This window comes from Mustela nivalis (assembly GCF_964662115.1).
Source record: "Mustela nivalis genome assembly, chromosome: 14".
Lineage (NCBI taxonomy): Eukaryota > Metazoa > Chordata > Mammalia > Carnivora > Mustelidae > Mustela > Mustela nivalis.
Window position 1 is genome coordinate 68172661 of NC_139033.1, and position 24292 is coordinate 68196952.

The following is a 24292-nucleotide window of genomic DNA, read 5'->3' on the forward strand; positions in this document are numbered from 1 at the left end:
CTCATGTCTTCTGTGACGGATTATTACCATGAACACTGGCAAGAGTAATGGGCCATGATGTTGGGTTTAGATTAGACTATTAAGAACCAGCTCTTGAAGCCGAGGAAGGTCTTCCCACTCGTTGGAAACTCATGGAGGAAGTTGGGTGGCTTGAACAAAATCACAGTTAAATTAGGAAGGTGGAAGGGGGAATAATTGTCGAAGTAGGAGAGCCAGCAGTCTTACTACTATATTACAAGTAAAATGTGATGCTCAGTTCTGGGGCTTACCTTACTCAAGGCATTTAAAATCTAGCTTGAAGATTGAAGTAAAAAGTAACTGTAAGACAGGGGAACTGTTAGTTTTTATAGGGTAATTTAAGGAAGGTCATTCACAGGAGTGAGTAGTGGTGTAATAAAGCAAACAGGTTTGGGTCCTAGCCAGTGTCCTTTCTAGTTATAATTAGAAGAATGACTTGTGTATTGTTTTGTTTTGTTTTGTTTTTTGAATAGACATACTTATTTTCAATTCCTAACTTCATTTTTAAGAGGTTCAGGATTTTTTCAATCATCTTTTCATCATGGTCATATGAAGTAAGAGTTAGCATTTTGATTTTGATACAACTTGCTAGCTCGTATTGGGACAAGTCAGTTAATATTTCTAATTGCTATTTGGTAAAGTTGTTTAACAAGGTAATTTTTTGAGGTTCTTTTGAGCTTAATATTTATAATTAAAAAGAAACTTACATGGGATAAGATTGGAAGCAGTTGTTCCTGATATGTTTACCAAAGAAAGCATGTGAGTAAAATTTAATATGTGTTTCTCTTGCTTTTAGTGTTTCATTTGATATTAGAAAACAGTTTAAGCTATTATAATTTAATTCTGAATCTTTTAAAATTTTCGTGTGTCTTTGGAAGTAGATGGAACTCTTAAAATAACAGTTGTTATAAAATGTAATAACATTGAGATTATTTTCCAGACAACTTTATAGTACCAAAATTTTACCTAAAATTTTTCTTGTGTCGTCAGTAGTACTTGGACTACTCTGTAGTCTAATTTTGGGGAGGGACCTGATGCACTGAAGCTTTAAGAAAAAGATTTCTTAGATAATGTAATGCCATTGCTATTGAGCATAAAAATCACTGGCTTAATGTAAATGTTATACCTTCTTATCAGTCCTTCTGCAAGGTGCTGTAGGAAAAATTGAGATTTTAACTGTGGTTTCTGCCTTAAAGAATTTAAAGTTCTTTTTTAAAAAATCATATTTAGTTTGTCTTTTACTAGAAAATAGTTCACATGTTTATTGGTTTGATTTTCCTTTTTTTTTTTTTTTTTTTTTTAAGTTTATTTGAGAGAAAGTGAAAGAGAGCACAAGAGATGGGAGGAGGGGGGAAACACCCTCTCCATTGAGCAGGGAGCCTGATTTGGAACTTGATCTTGGGACTCCAGGATCATGACCTGAGCTGCAGGCAGTCGCTTAACCAACTGAGCCAACCAGGCACCCTGGGTTTGGTTTTCCCTTTTGAATAGAGCAAGTATCAGCTGGTCTTTCTAAAAATAGTGTTTTTGTAAAAAGGTTTTATCTTTTTTCCCGTAAAAAGTATTACCAGAAATACTCAAATTGCTTAGAAGACACTAGGAAATGCATCTTTTTTTTTTTTAAAGATTTTATTTATTTATTTGACAGAGATCAAAAGTAGGCAGAGAAGCAGGCAGAGAGAAAGAGGGGGAAACAGGCTCCCTGCTGAGTAGAGAGCCCAATGTGGGGCTCGATCCCAGGACCCTGGGATCATGACCTGAGCCGAAGGCAGAGGCTTTAACTCGCTGAGCCACCCAGGCGCCCCTAGGAAATGCATCTTAAAGAAAGATAAATTTGTAGTAACCGAGGAGCTTTTTCTTTAGATCTGTGCAAACTGAATTTTGAAAAACCAGTTATTGGGTTAGTTGGTCTCTTCAGGCAGTCAACAGCATTAGTATTATTACCTATTTTTCCATGTTCAGTTTCCAACTCATGCAATTAAATGTTAAAGCATATGTTCTACTCTTTACTCATAAAAAAGGGAAGTGTTCATAGTGTGATCCAAAAAACTAACTGTTTGTTTGTTTATTTGTTTAGGATGGATTGGATGCTTTGGTATATGATTTGGATTTTCCTGCCTTAAGAAAAAACAAAAATATTGACAACTTTTTAAGCAGATGTAAGTAATTTTTTTGTGGAGGTTAATGACAGACTGTATATAACAAAATCTTCACTTAAATAATTCAAGCCCATCTTTTTAAAATTTTTTTCTTCTGTCTACTCTCGTTATTTCATCTAAAATTCCTATGTAAAGTGAGCAGGAAATAGGAAAGAAACGTTATTAATTAGTTTATTAATTTGAGTTCCTAGCAGGAGAATATTTTATAAAATATTTTGCAGAAAAGGGAATTAAAAGTAATAGCTAAAGTAAGTATGTTCAAATAATAATATATATACATGCACATTGAATTTCAATAGTGTTATATTTATCCTCTATTTTTCTTTTGTAAATTATTAGCCATTATGTTTTAATACCGGCAGTTAAGAACAGATTGCACATGAAAAGCCCTCCTGCCACTGAGAGATACCATTGTTTCTCCATGAAAGCTGGTATATATTTAGGCTTTACAGTTTCTTTTCTAAAAACCTTTTTAGATTTTGATATTTAGATTTTATCACTTAAAATTTGATTAGAGAATTTATTAAGATAGTTTCAAACTTTTTATCTTAAAAAATAATAAAATTTAAATCATAAAATCTTTCCATTCTATTTCTTTATTTTTGTTCCTAAACTGTACATAGTGATATATTTGGGTTGGGCTGGTTTTAGTGTTATCATTCAATTTTGGTCGCATATGTTTTGTTAGAAAAATTTCTTTTTCTAGTCAGATCTTTTTACTTTGTTATGTTTGTCATTTTTATATTTTGAAATCTTGCCTCAGAATTTTACCTATCAATTTAATTTTTTTAAGTATCTGTTTTTTATAAAAATAATTATTCAGCTGAATTTTGATTTGGAATTGGTGCCAGAACCTGAATTGGGAACTTTTTAACTATAAATTTCTTAATCTCACATCTTACTGAAATTACAGGAGAATTTTATTACTGTTTACATTTGTTTACCTTCTACTTAAATATAGAGCAAAAGAATTAAAAAGGTGGAGATGTCTTCTTGACCATTTCTTATTTGATGAGAGGCAAGGAATAAATGTTCATTGGTACAAAGGAGGGGCTGTGTGATTTTGTAAAGTAGGCAACAAGGATTGGAACACGTTTTCTTAATTTATTACTCATTTTACTGTGCACCATTTCTGCTTTCATAATATAAGTATGCCTTTATATTATTACATTTTAAAATAGAAATATCAGTAGCCACAGTAGAAATAAGTAAAATAAAATGGAAGTATAAAGCCTAAAGTAAACTTTTAACTGATAAACCTATCTAGTTTTTAAATTGGAGAAAAGTACAGAGAGTAACGTGACAAAATTTTAGCAAATTATATCTAACCATTATGTAAAAATTGTGACGAAAGAGGGCTACACTAGGATTGCATTGTAAAATTAGTTCAAGTTTCAAAAATCAATTAGTGTAATTTACCACATTAACATAATAAAAAAGAAAATCCATAATATCACCGCAGGAAATAAAAAACATTTGATAAAATTCAGTATCCATTTTTGATTAAAAAATACATCTCTGCAAACTAGGAATTGAAGGAAACTTCCTTGTAGTGATTAAGAGAATCTACAAAAAACAAGCAGTTAGATTGTATTTAATTGTGTATGACTAAATTCTTTGCCCCTAAGATCAGGAAGAGGCAAATCTGTCTTCTCTTATTACCACATTCATTCAACATTGTTGTGGAGGTTCTAGCTAGTGCAATAAGGTAAAATAAAGAAAAATCATGAAGTAAAAAAATTTGTTTTCAGACACCATGTTTTGTATATACAAAAATCTTAAGATTCTACCCAAAAAGCTTTAGTAAGACTGCAAATTAGAAGATTAATATGCAGAAAGCAATTGTCTTTCTATATATTAGCGACAACCAGTTTGAAGTTGATGTAACAAATGTAGTACCATTTACAAGAGAAGCAAAAACATGACAAATTTAGGGATAAATTTGACAAAAATATGTGTAACACTTACAGGCTGAAAACTACATAATATTACTGAGAAATTACAGAAGACCTGAAAGGAAAAGTGGATATTCAATGTTCATGGATTGGACAGTTCAGTAAAAAAATATTGAGAGTCCCCATATTAACTTATAAATAGAATCCATGTATTCTCATAACGTAAGCAGGTTTTTTTGTTTTGTTTTGTTTTGTTTTTTTGTATAAAGTGACTGGGAATTCTAAAATTCATATGAGAATGTGAAGGATCTAGAATACTAGCCAAAGCAATTTTGGAAAGTAAGAGCAAAGCTGGAGAACTAACACTATAGAATTTTCAAGATGAAGACAATATAATATTGATGAAAGAATAAACATAAATAAATGGAACAAAATAGAGAATCCAGAAATAGACCCATACATATAGTCAACTTATTTTCAGCAGAGGTGACAAGGTAATTCAGAATTTGGACCTTACTTCATGCCATACAAAAAGCACCTCAAAATTTTTCATAGGCTAGACTTAAGAGCAAAAGTAGGACTTCTAGAAGAAAACACAGAAAATATTTGTGACCATTTAGGCAACACTTTCTTAGATGGGACACAAATAACACAAACCACTTTTAAAAGAAGATAAATTAGGCTTCAAAATTCAAAAAAAATTTTTTTTAGAAGATACTGCTAGGAAAATGAAAATATGAGCCATAGATTGGGAGAAAATAGTTGCAAAACACATGAAAGGAGAAAGAATAGTCTTTCAACAAATGGTGCTCAGACAACTGGGTATCTATATGTAAAAGAATGAAGTTGGATTCCTATCTTACACCATATGCAAAATAAATTCAGAATGTTAGAACCAAGCTATAAAACTTTTAGAAGAAAATGATGGCATAAATCTTCATGCCCTTGAATTATTCAGTTTCTTAGATATAATACTGAAGGTACAAGCAACAAAAGAAAAGCAAATAAAATGGACATCATTAAAATTAAAAACTTTTGTACTTCAAAGGACACTGTCAAGGGAATGAAAAGACAACCCACAATGGGAGAAAATGTTGACATATTGTATACCTGATAAAGGAGTAGTATATAGAATATGTAAGTAAGTCTTACAAGTCAACATTAGAAAGGTAACCCAATTTAAAAATGAACGTTTTTGAGTAGACATTTCTCCAAAGAAGATGCACAGTTGGCCAATATACAACATGTTTAGTCATTGGATAATTTCAAATTATGGCCACAATGAGATACTGTTACATATCTATTAAAATAACAAAAATTTTTAAAAAACTGACAGTATCAAGTATATGTGAAAATGTGGAGCAGCTGAACTCTAGGACATTGCTGGGTGGTTTGTAAAATGGTAAGGCACTCTGGCAAACAATTTGGCGTTTTTCTGATAGAGTTATACATATATTTACCTTATGATCCAGGAATCCCACTTCTCGGTTTTTATCCAAGAGAAACGGAAGCATGTGTCTACACAAAGAGCTCTATGAGAATGTTAAAGGCGGCTTTATTCAAAATTGCTATAGACTGGAAGCTACTTAAATGCCCATCAGTTGGTAGTGGATAAACAAATTTTGGTACATTCATATAATGGAATATTTAACAGTTAAAAGGAATAAATTAACTGATATGTACAAAACATCAATAAATTTCAGAAGCAGTGTGATAAGTGGAAAAAGCCAGGCACAAAAGAGTATATACTATATGATTCTGTTTATATGACATAACATTCCCCTTCAGCTCAAGTTGTATTTATGTAATACTTAACACAGAGTAATAGATCTTCATAGAATGATAGGATTTTATATTCTGAAATTCAATTATTTGGGTATTTATTGCTTTCATTAGTAATTACATCAGAGTTTTTTTTACTGAGGGTGAATGTTTGCTTTGAATTGCTGAGGGTGAATGTTTGCTTTGAATTGCTTTTTGTTGACAGATATCAGATACAGTGATATAAGGATACACCTGGAATATGGGATAAAATCTTTCTCTTTAGTAATCCAACTGAAGTCGCACTAGGGTATTTAACAGCTTTAAAGTATAGCAGTTTGAAATATTTTAAACTTCAGGCCTAACTATATTACAGGTTGTTAATTTTCATCTCTTTGTGTTGAAGAATGTTTACAGACTGTAAGGGAAATGAGAAACTGTGACCATTTGACTGAATAAATAGTTAAATATAAAGATTTGCTTTTCTGGACTCTGGTGTATGATACCCGAATAATAAGGACTACAGAGAAAATGTTTATCATCCTCACATAACTAGTAAAGATTTTAAGGTGAATTTTAAGTAGGCACTAGAGAGAGATCCAGATAAAATGGTGGGAATTAGTTACATTTTAGAAGAAACGTGTTTGGGGAGTGCATCAGAAGAAAGAGAAAGGGAGTATTTGGAAACTGATTATGACTTTAGTTTGTATACCATTATGAATGTCACTGAGATTTGAGGCATAGGATTTATAATTATGTTAGTAGAAAGGCAAACTTATTAAACAAATCTAACCAGTCTAAAAGAAGATAATAGAGAGGGAAGAGCATTGTATGAGAAATTCCATGAACCTGAGAGTAAAAATGTGGTAGAGAGCAATTATTTGTATAAAAAAAATAACCTGGAGATGTTTTTTTATAGTTGCGTACTATAGCATTCCTCATAGATTACAGAAGTGGCATATTAGCTCTGGTAGTGATGGTGTAGCAGCTGTCTACTTATAAAAGCATATTAACAGTGGATAGACTTTTAATTTTCTTTATCAATTATTTATTTATTGAGAAAATATGACAATAATTAGCTGTTCAGAGTTGTTCCAAAAAGTCTGAAATGGTAGCATTTGGGATTTGACAGAGACTTTGAGACAAAGCATTCAGTTCATTTTAGACCAGATTTTCTCAGAAATGGCACTGTTGACATTTTGGGTCAGATAACTCTATTGTGAGGAGGGGGCTGGTCCTTTACATTGTAGGGTATTTAGTAGCATCCCTGGCCTCTGCCTTCTAGATGCCAGTAGCATACTCATCTCCTTCCTTCGGTTGTGATAACCAAAAATGTCTCAAGACTGCCAAATGTCCCCTGGGCATCAAAATTGCTCTCAGTTGAGAACTACTGTCCAAGACTTTATATTAATGAAGGAGAAAATGCTGGACATGGTTAGGCACGTGCTCCAAGCTTAGAGATTTATTTTTTTCCCCTTAAAGATTTTATTTATTGACAGAGATCACAAGTAGACAGAGAGGCAGGCAGAGAAAGAGGAGGAAGCAGGCTCCCTGAGGAGCAGAGAGCCTGATGCGGGGCTTGATCCCAGAACCCTGGGATCATGACCTGAGCTGAAGGCAGAGGCTTTAACCCACTGAGCCACCCAGGCGCCCCTCCAAGCTTAGAGATTTAATCAAACTTACTTAAAAGATATATCCTATTAATAGTGATTCCAGGTGAAGGATGAATTTCAAAAAGGAGTAAATATAAGAAAGTTTTAGCTCAAGAAATCAGGGTTATCCTACAGAAGTTTCTGGGTTTGTTGTTGTTGTTAGTTGTTTGTTTTTTTAGATTTTTATTTAAGATCTATTTATTTATTTATTTATTTATTTGACACAGAGAGAGAGAGAGATCACAAGTATACAGAGAGAGAGAGAGGGAAGCAGGCTCTCCGCTGAGCAGAGAGCCCAATGCGCGGGACTCGATCCCAGAAACGTGAGATCATGACCTGAGCTGAAGGCAGCGGCTCAACCCACTGAGCCACCCAGGCGCCCCTAGATTTTTATTTATTTACTTGACAGAGAGAGAGAGAGAGATCATAAGTAGGCAGAGAAGCAGGCAGACAGAGAGGGGGAAGCAGGCTCCCTGTTGAGCAGAGAACCCGATGTAGGGCTTGATCCCAGGACCCTGAGATCATGACCTGAACCAAAGGCAGAGACTTAACCCCCTGAGCCACCCAGGTGCCCCTCTACAGAATTTCTTAGCTCAGATTGGAAACAACCATATCAAGTATGAATACATATCCAGAGATAAATGTGAAAGAGTAGCATAAATCTGTAAAAAATGGGTTAGACCAAAAGCCTGTGATGAGCCAAGACTTGTGAGAAATTCTTCAGACAACAAAAGTAACTTCCCCTGCTCATCCTTCTCCATTTAGAGTAATGGGTTGAAGATGTATGAGAAAGTGATAAATTTACTACACACCACCACCTTTCTCTCTCTCCCTCCCTCCCACTCTCTCTTCCTTCATTTCTCCCATCCATCTTTCCTTCCTTCCTTCCTTTTCAAGAGAGCTGGGGGTGGTGGGAAGGGGCGGAGGGAGAGGGGGAGAGAGAGAATTTCCAGCAGGCTCCACACCCAGTGTGGATCCCAAAGCAGGGCTCCATCCCACGACTCTGAGATCACCACCAGAGTGGAAACCAAGTGTTGGACACCTGGCAGATTGAGTCACCCCAGCACCCCTGCGACACCATTTATTCTTGAAAAAATTTTTTTATGTCCAGTCACTACAGACATGAAGAATGAGACAGTGTTTTTCTTTAAAACTGTAGATCTTGGGACGCCTGGGTGGCTCAGTTGGTTAAGCAGCTGCCTTCGGCTCAGGTCATGATCCCAGCGTCCTGGGGATCGAGTCCCGCATCGGGCTCCTTGCTCGGCAGGGAGCCCGCTTCTCCCTCTGCCTCTGCCTGCCATTCTGTCTGCCTGTGCTTGCTCTCTCGCCCTCTCTCTCTGATAAATAAATAAAATCTTAAAAAAAAAAAAACTGTAGATCTTACCATCTTGTGAAGGGAAATACAGGAGCAAATAGTAACTTTTATATATATACTTTTTATAAATGTGTACTTTTATAATTGAACTTTGTAGAGAATGTAATGATACACAGATCTTGAGGTAGTAAAGAAAGCCTTAATACTACTTAACAAACAAAAGTACTTAATTCTACTTAACAAATACTACTTAAGTAGTATTTGAATGGAGTCTTAAAAAACCAGACTAGATTTCTTTTTTTTTTCTTTTAAAGATTTATTTGAGATATTAAGACCTGAGCCAAACCAAGAGCCTGCTGCCCAACTGTCTGAGTGACCGAGGTGCCCATTGACTAGATTTCTTAATTGAGGAAGAACAATTCAGGCAGAGAGGGAATAGCATTTGTTAAGTCAGAGAGCCATCTAAAAATATGTTATCTTTGAGGAAGCAGGAATTTGGTATAAATTGAACTTGGTTGATGATAAGTGGGAAGGGTTAAGGAGGACAGCAGAAAAGACTGAAATGGTAGGTTACAGCCCCAGATCTAGGCAGATTACACCCTAGAATAGCGAATGAATGTGCTGATGTGTTGAGGATCTTTAGAAAACCTTTGCAGAATAGTGGAGCTGCCAGAAGATTAAAGATAAACGGTCTTATTTATAAACTGAAGAAAACACCCATGAATGTGGATTTTGGTCAATAGCAGTCTTCACACAGAGGCTTGAACTTTATTTTCTGTTACAGCTGTTCTTGTTCAGACTTCATCATCTCCATTGATTGATCTCAGTTAAATCTTCTCTCTGGTCTCAGTTTCTCTGTTTTCCCCATTTACTGTTGGTTTTCTGCTTTGCTGCCAGAGAATTCTTTTTCAACTGCAAATTGCTTAAGTCAAATATCACTCCCAGCCTTTCGTACAACCTTCTGTATGACTTTTCAAGTTACATTCTTACCTGTACGGCTACTCCTTTGTTTTCTTCTGCCTTCACCACACTGCTTATAGTTCGTTTCTAGAAAACACTCTTACACCTTCTCCACAATACTTTTAGATGTTGTTTTCCTCTTTCTAAAATTCCTTCTAACCCCATCCAACTTAAAGGAGTTTAAGTTTCAAATAAGCATTCGCTTTCATTTCCTAGCCCCTGGAGCTAGGTCAGATGTATTGTTGCTAGGAATGTACTTTCATGGTCTCTTAGGCACTTATCACAGTTAAGTTATATTTATTTGTGTGATTATCTGATTGATATCCATTGCTCTTCTTTCCTCATCACTAAACTGGAAGTGTCATGAGACCAGGGGCAGTTGTACTTGTGTTGCAAAACCTGGCTAAATATTAGGAACACATTAAATATTTGTTAAATGTATTAGAGGTTAAATGTTGACTTGTTAACAACAAGTCTAGATCTAGAAAGTATTCTATTGTTAGTAGAGTTGGGATATGATCATTGTCTTTTTAAATTGTTTTTTATTACCACATATTTCAGATGAATTGATATAACATATATCTGTGTATACATGATCACTGTTAAATTAGTAGTTAATATTTTGCTCTATTTGCTTCTGGTCTTTTGTTCAAAATAAGATGTTAAGTTACAACCTAGGCCTTGGGCCTCATGTCTTCCTCTTCCAGATGTAATCAGTAGCTTAGAGTTGATGATATACATATTTAATCATTGTTAAACTGTCTCAGAATAGTGATTTCTAAAAAATCATCAAATCAAGAACAAGCATATAGGTAAATTGACGAATAAGCCACAGTTGGCAAGAACAATATAATTTCAGTTGAGATGTGGAAAATAAGTTTTTTTTCTAAAGTTTCTTTTATCATTTTAAAGGGTAAATCATTGTATTATCATATTAAATTATTATATTAAAGGATTACATTTATTATTGTAAAAGGGTTGTAGCTAAAGCTTTTATTTTTCCAAGTAATTATATTTGGTAACCAATCATACAATATTTTAATGTTTCCTAAAATGGAATTTAACCTTTTCTGTAGTGGCTGCTTTCTTAATCTCCTTCCAAAAATGAGACTTCATGGATTACAGACAATTAGGTATTTGTTTTTATATAAACAGGCATTAATGGCCATTAGAAAGTTTAGGAAGTTTATTCCTCTTTCCAGGTTTTAATATGTCACTTTGGCAGATTTCAAAACATAAAATGTTTCTTCTCCGTACTTCTAAAATTTGTAAAATCATGAAACCTTTTTACTTATTAAATGATTATGATAGTTGAATGTTACTATTAGCTTTAAATTAGCTGTTCATTGGTTGGTGATTAAAATTAGTAAGCAGGGGGCGCCTGGGTGCCTCAGTGGGTTAAAGCCTCTGCCTTCGGCTCAGGTCATGATCCCAGGGTCCTGGGATGGAGCCCTACATCGGGCTCTCTGCTTGGCGGGGAACCTGCTTCCCCCTCTCTCTCTGCCTGCCTCTGCTTACTTGTGATTTCTGTCTTTCAGTCAAAAATTAAAATAAATAAACAAATAAATAAAATTAGTAAGCAGTTATCTTGTATTAAAAATGTAAAGGAGAAATACATTATTTTCAGTTCAGCATATTCTGCTGATTCATCAAAGAATCCATTGTTCATCCAGGGAAGCAAAAACAACTTGACTGTGTTTGCCTTAGTTCCTTGTAGAATTACACAAAAGGTACATATTGCTCAATAGTAAAGGGAAGACTTTTTCTCACTTTAAATTAAGATCATGATAATAATTCAAACGAAACATCTCAAGACTTTATGACTTAATAGAAGAGCCCTCATTTTAATGTTTGTGACTAGTTTCTCCTAAGATTATCTCATTACATACTATAATATTGAAGATGTGTATTACATTATCTCTAGTAAAACTAAAGATGGTTTTCACCTGCTTGGAATATAAAGTTTGATGTAGCTAGAAGTCTATACTTTTTCAGGAATTCTAAGGAGCAACAATTGTAAAGGAATTTTTGTACTACCTATATATACTGTTCTACATTTAAAAAGGACAAAATTTGGGGTGTGTGGGTGGCTCAGTCAGTTAAGCATCTGACCTGTGTCAGGCCACCCTCAACAGGAAGTCAGCTTAAAGATTCTCTCCCTCTGCCCCTCCTGCACTCTTGCCTGTATGCTCACTCGTTCTCTCTCTCTCTCAAATAAATAAATAAATCCTAAAACAAGAACAACAACAAGACTCCTCCGCAGCTTAATATTAAGGTACATATAGGAGTCTGCATAATGTGGGACATATTCTAGCCAGAAAGCATTGAAATGTAGTAAGGTTTTGGCAGACTTAATTTTTTTTGCATATTAGGTCATGAATGGCTTGCATAGTTTGGTAACTCTAGCACTTGAATGGCAAATGTATTACTGTTTCTGGGAGTTGGGGACAGGATTATAGTCATAATATATTGGGATTAATTCTTGAACTCTTTAGTGAAGTGTAAGAAAAATAGTACTTTCTTGAAGGACATGAAGATCAATAGATTATCATAGAGGGTGAAGAAGCATACTTTTTTATTATATGAAAATTTGATATAAGCTTAACATGTCTTTGGGGAAAAGGTAGCTTATTCAGTAATTCGTATTGGATATCCATATGAAGAGAAAATGTGTTTCATTCTTTATTAGAAATGTAAAGACTAAGGTACTAAATGAAATTAGATAGTCTTCAAGTAGGCATTGTTTTTTTTTTTTAAAAGAAGGGCTCTATGACTAGCATATAACTATAAAGGAAACACTGACAGATTTTTGCCTTTCCAAAACTATATATAAGGAAATACAGATATATAAAGAACGTAGATGGGCGCCTGGGTGGCTCAGTGGGTTGGGCCTCTGCCTTCGGCTCTGTTCATGATCTCGGGGTCCTGGGATTGAGTCCCGCATCTGGCTCTCTCCTCAGTGGGGAGCCTGCTTCCTCCTCTCTCTCTCTTTCTCTCTGCATGCCTTTCTGCCTACCTGTGATCTCTCTCTGTCAAATAAATAAATAAAATCTCTTAAAAAATAAATAATGTAGACAAATTGAAAAAAATTATAGTATATTACCAATATAAGAAGAATCAAAAGAGAAACAATTTTTTAAAATGGACAAAGTAGCTGAATATGTAGTATGAAGGAGAAAAGTTATAAATGGCCATTGAACAGTTAACAGTTGAATAAATATATTACTATCTCAACAAATATGAGTTAAGATAAGAAAAAGACACCCCCCATCTGAATGAGTGAGTGAGAAATGAAAATTAGTGCAGTAATTTAAAGGGCAGTTGGGCAGTATATTTTAAAACTGAAAGAGTTCATGAGCGTAACCTAATCTTTTATTTACTTAAAGAAATGTATCCTGCAAAACAGCTCTGCAAATACACAGGAATGTTCATCATAATAAATATAAATGATTAGATCAAAAATTTAGAACACAAATATGAATCAGTAGGAGAAATTTGTCAGCTATCCCACAGTGTGTTCTGTAAAAAGTGAGTTGCAAAATATCTTTTTATGTGAATAAGTATAGATAACATAGTTTAAGAAATGAATATATTCCATTTAGTGTACCTTAATTTAAAAAATTTTCTGTAATGGTGGACACTTAAATTCCTTCCAGTTTTTCACTAGTATAAATAAGGCTGTCATGAACATTTTTGTGTATACAGTTTGGTGTATACTTGCTGCTTCTTTCTTTGGAGTGAATCCAGGAATTGCTGAGTCAAAAGTTGTATCCAATTTACATTTGGTATATAGTGCCAAATGCAGTTTATACCAAAAGGTAGTATAAAAGTTGGGATTTTAAAATGAAGCCATAAAATTGAATGAATTATGTAGTATGACCTAGGATATTACAAAAGCTAGTTTGAAGTTATTACTACTAAATTAGATTTTTAAAAAAAGAAATGTTAAGTATCCTATTTATTTTATCTATCTATTTTAAAAAGATTTACTTATTTATGTATTTGAAAGGCAGAGATCACAAGTAGGCAGAGAGGCAGGCAGAGGGGGAGGAGGGAGGAGCAGGGAGCCTGATGTGGGACTGGATCCTGGTTCTCCAGGATCATGGCCTAAGCTGAAGGCAGTCGCTTAACCAACTGAGCCACCCAGGCATCCCCTCCCGCCTTTATTTATTTTTAAGATAAATCATATTATAAACTTATAGGGAAGTTGCAAGCATAAAGATTACTGTATGCCCTGTACACAGGTTTACCGAATGTTAACATTTTATGTAACATAGCACATTGACAGAACTAACAAATTAAAATTGGCATACTACTGATAACTAATTACATACTTTATTTTTTTCATTAATCTCTTGTGGTTTTGGTTCCAGAATCCAGTATAGAATACTGCCTTGTATTCAGCTGCCATTTCTCCTTCTCATCTAGTCTATGATAGTTTCTCAGTCTTTGCATATTTTTTTTAATGACCTTGACAGTTTTGAAGATTACTGATCAGGTATTTTGTAGAATGTCCCACAGTTTATGTCTGATGTTAGACTGGGTTTATAGGTTTATGATACCATGATTATCAGTGGCAATGTTAACTTTTATCACTTGGTTTAAAATAGTAGTCTGCCAGGCTTCTCTCCTAGAAAGTTATTATTTTCCCTTTCCATACCCTATCGTTTGGAATCTGATCACTAGTTCAGCCTTTGTTTAAGGGCAGGGGGATAAATAAGCTCCACCTCCAGACCCCAAAGGTTGTATATACTGTCTTTCACACAGCAGAATTTTTTTATTTTGATAGCCTAATTTATCAGTTATTTCTGTTACGGATTATGCTTTTGGTGTTAATGTAAAGATCATTGCAAACCCAAGACTGATTTGTTAAATAGCTTTGTTGAGATAGAATTTATGTAATATAAAATTCACCCATTTAAAGTGTACAATTCATTGTTTTGTGTGTGTGTGTGTGTATTTTTAGAGTTGTGCAGCCATTACCAGTCACTTTTAGAACATTTCATTACCTCTTAAAGAAACCCCATTTGCATTAGCAGTCACTCCCATTTTATCCCTAAGCTCCCCAAGTCCTAGCCAATGATTAATCTGTTTGATGTCAGTATAGATTTGCCATACATAATGAACATTACCTATAGATGGAATTATGTATGTAGTCTTTTGTGACTGACTTTTTGAACTTAGTATGGTATATTATTCAAGATTTATCTATGTTGTAGCACATATTCTTTTTAATTGCCGAGCAATATTCCATTGTGTAGATATACTTACCACATATTGTTCATCTCTTGATAAACATTCATATTTTTTCTACTTTCTGGCTGTCATGCATACTGCTGCTATGAACATTTGTGTGCAAGTTTTTCTGTGGACATTTTCATTTCTCTTGGGTAAATAGCTAGAAGTGGAATTGCTGAGTCATATGTTAATTCTATGTTTAGTGTTTTGAAAAATCCAAGATTGGTTTTTAGATATATACTTTCATTGTTTTGGAGTAAATAAAAGTGACTAGCTTTTCTGTTGTTCCTGAATAGGTAAGAGCTGCATGCAGTTGATTTGTCTCCATTTATAAGTAATATCATTAAATGTTTTTAATGTTTCAGTAAGTAGCATTTAATGTTTTTAATGTTTCAGTAAATAGTATTGAGCATGTAGGTACATCAAGGACATACCCATGAATGAAGTGTGGTCTCTATCCTTAAGGAAATGGGAATGTACTGTATAATAAAGAAACATAGCTGTATAAACAATTTCAGTCCAGACTGATAGATGAAATAATAGAGACATTGTGGTATTTTAAAGGAAGAGGGAGTTAGCATGTCTACTTGAGGAGATCAACAATGGCTGAAGAGGAGATAGAGGATTAGATCTTGTTTGATAGTAAGTTGGTCAAATAACATGGGGCAAGTCATTTTAGACTGATGATCAATATGGTATGGAGATATGAAGGTATGGTAAGGTATGAAGATACGAAGCAGTATGGTAAGGTGAACAATTGCAAATAAGTGGGCATTGGTAGCCTGTTGGGGGGAGTATCTAGAAATAAAAGACTGGAGAACCAGATAGTAACAAGGTCTAAAAGCCCGTTTTATGCTATAAGAATTTGGATTCCTCCCCCTCCCCAATCAGTGTCTTAAACTGGATTACTGTGTGTATGTGTGTCTGTGTGTGTGTATACTGGCAAAACATGGCTCATCTTCCTGGAGTTTGAATTTTATTTGAAGATTTGGGCATAAAATAATTTTTGCATTAAAAGAGTCAGATTTTTATGGAATTGAATATTACATTGTACATTTTCTAGGTAAGTTTTATGTAATTTTAGTGCTTTTTAGGGATGCTTTGACTACTCTAAAAGTACACAAGGTACACTAGGTTTCTTTAGGCAAAGAATAGCTGTATTTTGGTCAGTTTATTCATAGCTTTTATTACTGTATTTCATCCTGACATTTAAAAAAACTTAACAGTTAGGATGTGCCTCACAGTCTGTAGTGGTACATAAAATTATGGTGCACTTTATATTCTCAGATCTTAGACTACGTGGATACGTCTTTTTCTCATTAGAAAGCAATAGTCATTATAGAAAATTTGAAATACATAGAAAGTGTGAGGAATAAAATAACTGAAATCCCACTGCACTTAGAAGTGATTACAGATATTTTGCTATATTTCCTTCTGGTCTTTTTCTGTTCACACATGACAGTCTATACTTGTTTATATATTTGTGCAGTTTATTCTGTTTATTTCCTCAACATTATATGTTGAGTATCATTCTATGTGATTATTCTTTTTTATTTAAATTCAATTAACATATAATGTATTATTGGTTTCAGAGGTAGAGGTCAGTGATTCATCAGCCTTATGTAATACCTAGTGCTCATTATATCACGTGCCCTCCTTAATGTCCACAACCCAGTTTCCCCATCCTCCCACCCCTCTCTCTTCCCAGTAACCCTCAGTTTGTTTCCTAAGATTAAAAGTCTCTTACAGTTTGTCTCCCTTTCTGATTCCATCTTGTTTTATTTTTTTTAACACAGTTTTAAATGTTGCCTAATACTCCATTATATGTATATAAAATTATTTAATCTTTACATTTTAAAAAACATTTTATTGTAAAAATCTTGGTTCCACATTATATCTAACTTCCTTAGGATAAATTTCTAGAAGTAGAATTTATTTGATATGAATTGTGACCTTTTTTTAGAGATTTTTAAGAAAAATCATCCATTTGATTTCTAGAAAGAGAGTGAAGAGTCTGATTGAAATAATTTTGAATTGCTGGTAACCCTGAAACCATAAATTCTCAATCTTTCTGCCTCTTTCTAATTATTTAGAGACTAATTAGCTAGCTAGTAGCCTTTCAAGACTTATGTTGTCTATTTGTGACTCAGTTTACCCATTTCATGCTTTGCTTACTGTGCTGTGGAGTAATATCTCACATCTCTGAATCTTAGCTTTCAGCCAGCATCACCTAGCTCAACAAAGTAGACAATCAGATATTGGTAAAGGGGTCTAATGGTTGTATAATCCTATTTATTTGTCTTGGAATTAATGAGGGCTTGCCAAATTTATAATTTTGCATGAGACAAATTCTGTAAATAACAAGTTGTTACTTATTATAGGAAGAACATAGAACACTATAAGAAGGATTGGAACTTCTGAGAATTTTACAGTTTTAAATAAGTGACTAGCTTGGGATTCACTGAAACATGACATTTGAGAACACTGTTGAAGTACTTGAGAGAATTAGCCAAGCAGATGTTTGAGGGAAGGGAATGGCATACAGAGGAACAGCCAGTGTGAAGGAATATGTCTGGCATGTTCGAGAGGCAGAGGGAGAAGCCATTGTGGCTGGGGAGGATTGAGCAAGAATAGTAGGATGATGTCAGAGAAGTAAGGAAATAGGCTAGGTCATGTAGAGTCTTGTTGGCCATTGTAAGGTCTTTGACTTTTACTCTGGCTGAGATGGCAAGGCATTAGAGAGTTTTGTGCAGAGGAGTGACATGCTCTGACTTGTGTTTTTAAGATTATCACCTAGGGTTAAGAATAAAGTATGGAGTATGGAGAGTAAAGGATAGACACAGTGAAATCTGTTAAGAAGTGATTGTAGTAATTCTAGGAAGAGGTGATAGTGGCTTGGTCCAGCATATTAGCAGTGTTGAGAGTGGAAAGTCATCAGATTGGAGATAATATAATATTTCAGAAGTAGAGCTAACATGTTTTCCTGAATGATGGGATGTGGTGTGTAAGGGAAAAAAAGGAGTCAAGAATGCTTCCTAAATTTCAGCAAAATTGAACTGTTAACAGAAATACAGGTAGAGGTTTGGGGTGAAACCATCTCTTCAGTTTCATACACATTAAATTTGAGAGGTCTGTTACCCAAGCAGATATATTTTATAAGCAATTGAATATATAAGCCCAAAGCTTTAGAGAGAGATCTGGACTATCCATAAAATTGCTTGACATGTAGATGGCTTTTAAAGGCTACCAAAGAAATAAAAGTAAACAGAGAAGAAAACACTGTGAAAGATTAAGACTTGAGATGCTTAGTGTTAACTCTGGGAGAGGAGGAGGAGCCAGCAAAGGCAACTGAGAAATGCTAATGAGGTTGAAAAAAATATCCTTAGCATGGTTGGAAGAATGTGGAAGTCAAGTAAAGAAAGTATACCAGCAGAGACCAAACTGTCAAAAGCTGCTGATATATCAAGATGAGAACTGAGAATTTGTCATTGGATTTAGCAACATGGTGGTAGCTTGTGACTTTGACAAGCAGCTTTGATAGAAAGGTAGTGGCCAGATCCCTCCTAACTGGATTTAAAAAGCAGACATGTAGAAAGACTTAGAAACTGAGAGGACATTTAAGGGCTTTTGCTGTAGTGAAGTTGAGTAATGGGGCAGAAGAAGCTTGTGAGAGAAGTGGGGTGAGGAGATTTAAGGTGAGAATGAAAATAAGCATGATAGGGGCACCTGGGTGGCTCAGTGGGTTAAGCCACTGCCTTCGGCTCGGGTCATGGTCTTGGGGTCCTGGGATCGAGTTTCGCGTCGGGCTCTCTGCTCAGCGCGGAGCCTGCTTCCTCCTCTCTCTCTGTGCCTCTCTGCCTACTTGTGATCTTTCTCTGTCAAATAAATAAATAAAATCTTTAAATAAAAATAAAAAAAAGAAAAGAAGTATGATAGATTCTGGTTAGAAAAGGATAAAATTAATGATAGAAGAGAAAGAGGATAGTATTGCTGGAGCCAAAACCTTGAACTAGTGAGAAAGGATGTGATACCACTGATGGAAAGATTGTTATAAAAATAACAGTATTCTCCTATAGTAAAGGGTGACCAAATATATACCTGCACATGCTGGCAGTTAAATATATATGCGTGTGTGGTGGTAAATCTGTGGCAGTTTTTTTCTGATTGTTTTATTTGATTCAGGGTAGTAGCCAAAAACATCTTAGCTACAAATGAGGATCAGTGGGAGTGCTGTGCAAGGTTTGGGAAGATGAAGAAAATGTAAAATACGGTTTCTTGCAGAGTGGAGAGTGAACAGACCGTAAAATATGCCAAGCAGAATTAGGAGCCAGCTTTAGATTTGTGATTGGGAATTTAAAGTGGATCAGTCAACATGATTTTATGTATTTTTCCAGATTTATTTAACTGCATAGGTACTGACAAAGTTAGTTGAAGATTTGGATTTAACTAGAATCATGATTTTGCCAAACTAAGTGTAGTGAAGCAGAAGAGAACCAAGGTGTATGCAAGAGAGTGATTGTAATGACTGTAATTTAATCTGGAGAGAGAAAAAAGAGAAGCAGTCAGTGCAGTGAGGTGTAGTAAGATGGGATAGGGTGAGTGGATTGGAGGTCTTGGTGGGGCTGGGGATTGGGAGTTGAACAGGAAAACTGCTAAGGAGTACTCAAAGAGTGTAAGATTTGAAATTGAAATTATGGGAGGATTATAATTACTGATAATGCAAGAACTAGTATCTGACCATGGAAATGAGTGTCTAAGATAAAGTACAGGATGAGATCATAATGTACAAGAAGAGAAATTAAAGGTATTGAGAGACCAGGTTATTAGAAGTGTCACCCGTGGATATAATAAAAGCTCTAAGAATTTAATAAAGTATAATAAAAACAGGTGAATCCTGGAGAGGTTAGTAAACCAGGAACTAAAATTAAAATTGTCTGACAATGAAATGTTATGACCTGAGAGTCAGTAGGTTACAGCAATAATGAGAGGTAGTGGGAAATGCAACCTAGTAACATGAAAATCAAAGCTGGCAGATGGGGGTATAGAGATAGTAGTGGAGTTCACCTATCCCACTTTCAGGGCCAGTGGTATAAGGTTTGCGAGTAAATGTAAAGGTCACCACTTGAGAGCTGCAAGGAAATCAGTGTCCTTTGTGGGGAGCTGGGTTTCAATTAGAGCAGGGATTGACAGACTATAGCCCAAAGGCTAAATCTGGCCCACCACCTGTTTTTGTATGTCTTATGAACAAAGAACGTTTTTTATATTTTTAAAATGATTGATAAAGGGTCAAAAGAAGAAATATATGTCTTGACATGTGAAAGTTATATAAAATTCAGATTTCAGTGTCCATAAATAAAGTTTTATTGGGACATTGCCACATTCATTCTCATGTATTGTCTGTGACTGGTTTTGTGCTCCAGTGGCTGAATTGAGTAGTTGTAACAGAAATCATACAAGACATTGTTACTGGTTCACACTGCTACTCAGCAGTATATTCATTGTTACTGGTTCACAGTGCTACAAAGTGGTACAGTTAAATGGAACAGTTTTCATGTATTGTCACCATACCACAGCATTTTATTTTTTATTGCAAGTGCATACCACTTGTGTCAAAAACAAAAAAAGAAAACTGAACTTTGAATGTTGTCATTTTGAGGCACAGTGGACTGTGGATTGTTTTTGTGAAGTTAAAAGGCAAAGCATTGTGTTTATTTTGCAGTGACACTGTACCTGTGCTAGAAAAATATATATTGATGTTACCAGAGTGAGTCCTTATAATATTCCCAACTCACAGGAAAGCAACTGTCAGAAAAAATGGAAAAGTTGAAATGGAATATCTCATCAGAGAATTTTTTTTTAAAGATTTATTTATTTATTTATTTGACAGAGAGAGAGAGAGAGATCACAAGTAGGCAGAGAGGCAGGCAGAGAGAGAGAGAGAAGCAGGCTCTCCGATGAGCAGAGAGCCCGAGGCGGGGCTTGATCCCAGGTCCCTGAGATCATGACCTGAGCTGAAGGCAGTGGCTTAACCCACTGAGCCACCCAGGCGCCCCTCATCAGAGAATTTTCTTCATAAAAATAAAAAAGGAGTGGGGCTGTGACCTTACATTATTAGTTCGTGAGTGGCTTATTAGCCAAACAGGGAAAGCCATTCACTAATGGTGAGTGTTTGCTGCAGCAAAAACAAAAACAAACAAAAAAACTGTAGAGAGAAAAATTTCCTTAAGACTGTTAACTTTTTGGCAAGAACTGTTGCTCAAAGAACTGAGGTCATTGAGAGCAACATCAAGTCAATTAAAAAATAAGATAAACAACTTTGAGTGATTTTCCTTGACTCTTGTTTATTTGAGGAATCAGTGCTAAGTTTGAAGGGGAAGAATTATCCTATGTAGTCTTCATGGAATAAGTACAGGCAAGAATATTTTTAAAGAAGTTGAGAAAATACTAATTGCAGCTTAAAGAGGAGTCTGCTGAGGTGTGTTACAAGTGATAGTAGTTAAAATTATGGATGGTACAGAAAAAGGCTTAGTTGGACAAACTGACAAAGCTTATGAAAACGCAAGGCCTTTAAAGCCTACAGTTATTTTGTATTGCATATCAGCAGGTACTTTGTGGAAAATATTTGAATCTATCATGTGTTATGTTCTGAACCACAGTGTGGGTGGTACACACATTTACTCTTATGACCTTACATCATCAGTTCTGTGAATTTTTATCAGAAATTGTAGCTAAACATCCAGTTTATCTCAGTATAAACTAAGTCGATGTCTTAGTGATGGTGCTGTTTAATTGTGTGTGTGAGTGTTTTGCTTTTTATTTTTTTAAGGACTGTTATGGGGACTGAATTGTGTGTTGTCCCCTGCACCTACCATTCATATGTTGAAGCCTTAACACCCTAATGACTGTATTTGAAGATAGGGTCAGTAAGGAGGCAGTTAAAGTTAAATGAGGTCATAAGGGTAGGACACTGATCCTTACCTTGTCCCACACCCACACTAGAGGAGGTCAAGTGAACACACAGATGGCAGCTGCAAAGAAGCCAAGAAAAGAGGCATAACAAAATCAAACATGCTGGTCCCCTGCTCTTGGACTTCAGGCTCTAGAACTGTGAAAAAAATGAATGAATATTGTTTAAACCACTCAGTCTGTGGTATTTTTATGGCAGCACGAGCTAAGATAGAGACCAAGTTGAAGGCTTTTAGAGCCACTCCCAATTGTTAACTGAGTTTTCATTAAATACTAATAGACTTTGGAAGTTATTTCTTGTTAATGTTTCTTAATGAATACAGCCTAAAACTAAAAGGCAAAACAACACTTTGATGCCGGACTTCAATGTAATAAAGCCATTTTGACAACTAATGTTGTTTGAATCATGTATCAAGCTGCTTTATATACTTCCTGTGCTGTTAGAAATTAAAACAGGAAGCAAGATCATCATTCCCACATAAATTTGCAGCAGATATATTTTCTGAGCTCAAACAGACTTTTCAGCCTATTTATGGCTCTAAACCTCCTGTAACTAGAGCTAGGGATACTTTCTCAACCTCACAGGCTATTATGTAACACATCCTGGTTCAGGACTTTATAAACTCTCATCTGAAAATTTACAGTACTCCTAAAATTCTCCCCACCCCCATTCTCGTTCTTATTGAGTTCATCTTTTTAAATATTTCCCAGAGTGGTTTAGCTGAAATATAAATTTGACTGTTGTTTTTCTGCCTTATTTCTCTTCATGGTGCTTCTCAGTTCCCAGCAGATCCCACAGGACTCGAAGGGGTTGCTTTATGGAACAGTATAAAGTAGATGAAACTCCAGACCCTCTCTGATATCCTGACTACTGCACCACTACCTTCCTGAAGCAGAGCACTTTCTTTTCTATAAAATTGAATTGCTTTAAATTTTATTGTGAGAAAATATTTTTTTCTGATTAAATACTAGTTCTGTAACTGCTGGCCTACAGGTAAAATTCAAGCTTCTTAACCAGTTTGGGGCTCTCCAGCGTCTCCTTTGAACACTTATCACAAACTTGATACTTCCGCAGCACAGAGCTTCTTGTATGTGGTTCCTCCGTGCCTTTGCTTGTATGGCCCATCTGCCTGTAGTATTTTGTTGTCTTCCCCCCACCTGGCTAACTGCTGTGCTTCATTTTAGCTTGTTTCGGGTGTTACCATTTTCAGAAAGCCTTTTCTAGCCACCTCCTTCCCAGGCAGGTTTGGGTTAAGTGTCTTAGTTTTCTACAACTCTGTGCTTATCTTCCTTAGAGCTTTTTTTTTAAGTACTTTCTTTTTCATTGTTTGTTTCTGTTCCATTTGCTAGAGGTTAAACTCCTTAAGAGGAGAAACTATGTTTTAAAGTTATCTTTATATATAATCTACAGTGATTCTATAGAGCCTATATGATAGACACAAATAATTGTGCAGTATATTATTTCTGTATCTTTCTGATGCATCTTGCAGTTGATATGTAACCTAAAGTGTACTTATGTTACCTTTGTGTAAAAATTTGTATTTGCATGTGTTTATTGGTCATAAGGCACACAAACACTTGAGTTTAAATGTACTTTTAAAAAGAAAGACACAAATATAATATAGAGTTTTTATTAACAACTAGAACTTCAGTTTAATAGCTGTTCTGTATATTGTACATTCTGAAATGTGAAGCTTTTCCATGTAATCTCATGCCAGTGTTGACCCATGTGGATTAAAATAGCCCTATTTTAATCTATGACCAAATTAGGAATTAGAATATCTTTCCAGTGGGGATTTGTAAATTATTGTAGTTTGTAGCGTGACAGGTTTATATAAATAATTGCAGTGATTTGCACTGTGTGTTTTAAGTTAAAATCTAGGTTCAAATAGAGAAACGTATTGATGCAAGTATTTTTTTCAACATTGGATAGCTTCAATTATGTATATTTTCTTGAAGAGATTATCAAAACTGACTTGATAAAAAGAAAATTTTATTTCACTAATCTAAAATATGTACCCATGATCCTTCAGTGCAGATTTGCTCTTTACTAAACTGTTGTCCTCCATGTGTGTTAGTACTGTATTTATTTTCTGAAATATCTATCAAGTTAGATTTTAATGAAAATATTTTATTAGCTAGAGTGAAGTCATCCCAGAATTTATCGAGAACAATTCCTTTTTTCCATTTTGTATTTTATTTCTTCAGTATTCCAGCATTCATTGTTTATACACCACACCCTGTGCTCATGCTTAATGCGTTGAACGTTTCTTTTATAACTGTTTATTATAAAGTAATTCTTAATATTTTTTGTTTTTCAAGAACTTT

At 34.9% G+C, this 24292-nt stretch overlaps 1 protein-coding gene across 4 annotated transcripts in view; it reads left to right on the plus strand.

Moving 5' to 3' along the window:
- ROCK1 (Rho associated coiled-coil containing protein kinase 1) overlaps positions 1–24292 on the plus strand; it is a 148813-nt gene that overhangs the window by 35616 nt on the left and 88905 nt on the right. For all 4 annotated transcript variants that reach the window (XM_082698740.1, XM_082698741.1, XM_082698742.1 and 1 more), the window contains exon 2: positions 2096–2177. In XM_082698740.1, the coding sequence (XP_082554866.1) occupies positions 2096–2177 (82 nt within the window). The remainder of the gene's footprint in view (positions 1–2095; positions 2178–24292) is intronic.